This window comes from Solanum stenotomum, chromosome 2 (genome assembly GCF_019186545.1).
Source record: "Solanum stenotomum isolate F172 chromosome 2, ASM1918654v1, whole genome shotgun sequence".
Classification (NCBI taxonomy): Eukaryota; Viridiplantae; Streptophyta; class Magnoliopsida; order Solanales; family Solanaceae; genus Solanum; species Solanum stenotomum.
Window position 1 is genome coordinate 23,606,522 of NC_064283.1, and position 2,431 is coordinate 23,608,952.

General features: G+C 33.8%; 1 protein-coding gene across 1 annotated transcript; it reads left to right on the forward strand.

Annotated features, from left to right (window-relative positions):
- The first annotated feature begins 872 nt into the window (after positions 1–872).
- Positions 873–2,061, forward strand: LOC125855826 (probable WRKY transcription factor 27). The gene is made up of 4 exons (XM_049535511.1): positions 873–952; positions 1,057–1,326; positions 1,402–1,515; positions 1,665–2,061. Exons 1-4 carry the CDS (start codon positions 873–875, stop codon positions 2,059–2,061), a joined length of 861 nt encoding a protein of 286 aa, XP_049391468.1.
- The last annotated feature ends 370 nt before the right edge of the window (positions 2,062–2,431 follow it).

The window sequence follows — 2,431 nt, forward strand, 5'->3', positions numbered from 1 at the left end:
TGAGTATCTCGTGGTTTGATAGTCATACTACTTTTCTACATCTTTTTCTAGCGCAAGTCCCGGTACGAGCCACCCCCATTGAGCATCAAATCTTTTGTGACTATCACAGATCGTGGTAAGCTCTTGCGTTTAGAGACTTGTTGCTTTCTCTCTTTTGTACTGATTTGTATTTTGCATTTTCATTAGTTATTTATCCTATATATAATGTTTTTGTACTTAGTTGTTCCTGTGCCAATGGCACCAGGTCTGGAGATTTGGTTTTTGTGTTACTTTGTCGTTCTTGGTCACTTTCAGGCCTCTTTTGTATATTGTGTACCATATTTATTTTTCTATACTATGGTTCTATTTTGTATCTTTATTCCTTTTTTCGCTTTTTCTTTATCGTTATATTCTTATCTTCTGTAAATTTTCGTTTTTTCGCTTGCCTACTGAAGGGTTATTGTAAGCTTCATCACGGTCCGATTTCGGGTCATGACATAGACTTTGCTTAGTTTCTTTGTATATGATATGAGATGTATGATCTTAAACAATATCTTTGACTTCTCTTTTGTTGATAATCCCACTTACTCTAAAATAGAAAAAAATATTTATTGTGCATTAAGTGTAAAGTAAATGTGGATGCGCCGGGGTAGGTAGATACCCCTTTAAGTTTCTCTATATAATTTGCGAAATTGGTTCACTTTTCTTCATCTCAGCCTTTGATTTATAATTTCCTACCCACTAAACGTTTCTTTGATCATCTACTTTCTCCATTAGTCAACCCCCTCTTTGGATAATTTTCTCTCTCTCTACTTTAGCAGAAAACAGTTTCTCTTATAAGCTCTTTTTTATTTTTTTGCATTTAACTAGATATCATTATATATAGATCTAAAATGGTGGATGATGATTGGGATGTAGGTGCGGTCGTAAGAAGTTGTAATATTAATAGACCTGACAATGTTGTAGCTCCTAAGTTAGACTTGGAGACTTCTTTAAATGATGTTTGGAATTCTTTTGATAAACTTTTTACTCCTGACATGACTAATGTTAATGATTTATCTGAAATTTTCTCTTTAGATTTTCCAACTGCTCACCAGAAAAACCAGATGATCAGGTCATAATCATGAACCAAAATGGTAACCAACAGTTGTACTTACATCCCATTCAACTAGCTCAATTTATCCAACAAAGCTCTTTTCATCCATCACCAACAACAGTAGCGTGTGTTCCACCAATAACTACAACACCAAAAGAATGGATTGATCTACAACAACTCGATATAGGGGCTAACAATTATCCTAATTTCACTTTTTCCATGGAGACTCCTTTGATCCAAACTAGAACAAGGTAACCATTCACTTCGTTACATTTTATGTGTGTATGCTCAAAATTTTGATCTTAGTACTTTTGATTTGAAATCAGGAAAAATCAGTCGATAAGGATTACCTATGAATTATTTCAAGAGGAACTCATAAATGATATATGGACATGGAGAAAGTACGGTCAGAAGTATATCAAAGATTCACCATTTCCGAGGTTTGTTTTATCATCTTTTTTCATGTCATAGAACATTATGTTCCCTTCCATTCTCAATTTTCATAATAATAAGTAGAAAAAATTATTAATGGTGTATATATATGTAATATTTGACTAAACCTGATTATTATGTGTATATGACATAACAGGAATTACTACAAGTGTAGTACATCAAAACTCTGTGAAGCAAGGAAAAAAATTGAGAAAAGCCCAAATGATGAGAACATTTTCTTGGTGTCCTATTCAGGTGAACACAACCATGATCCACCCACGAACCGTAGAAATCTTGCTAGTTGCAACAGTAGTTCCAAATTCAAGCTTCCAAAAGGCATAAATATTTTGCCCAAAACATCAACCTTGAATGCATCATCCTCCTCGTCCAAGCGCATTAAGCGTTCAAGAGATGTTGCTTCTCCAATTATTGCAACTATGCCTCCGCTTGAATTTGGGAGCAAAAATGAAATGATTGTTGCGGCCGTAGAGGATACAGGTGATGGTAAAGAAGAGGTGGACATGAATGAAGATATTTTCATGGGTTTTAAATAACTCCAAGGAGTTACTGCTTCCACCTAATAGTATAAAATGACAAGAGGAATTGATCTTTCTCCCATCTCCACCAACTCTATATGTCGACATATGTGGTCTTTTAGTCATGTTTCGATTTTAGTTTTTAGTGTGGGCAGTCAAGAATTATAGATTTGTAGTTTTCTATGCTTAACAATTTACATCATAGAAAAATGGACCTTTTTCAGTTTTGTTATTTTCTATTGTTCTTCAATTCAAGAATCTAGTCCTTGTTGTAAGTTGTTGTTCCATTTTCTCAAATAGTTTTCTCTTTAGGAAGCCCCATTTGACTTAATTTTTACATTAAATTAATAGAGAGTAGTAAATTATCGTTGTTCAATTTTAGAAGTTT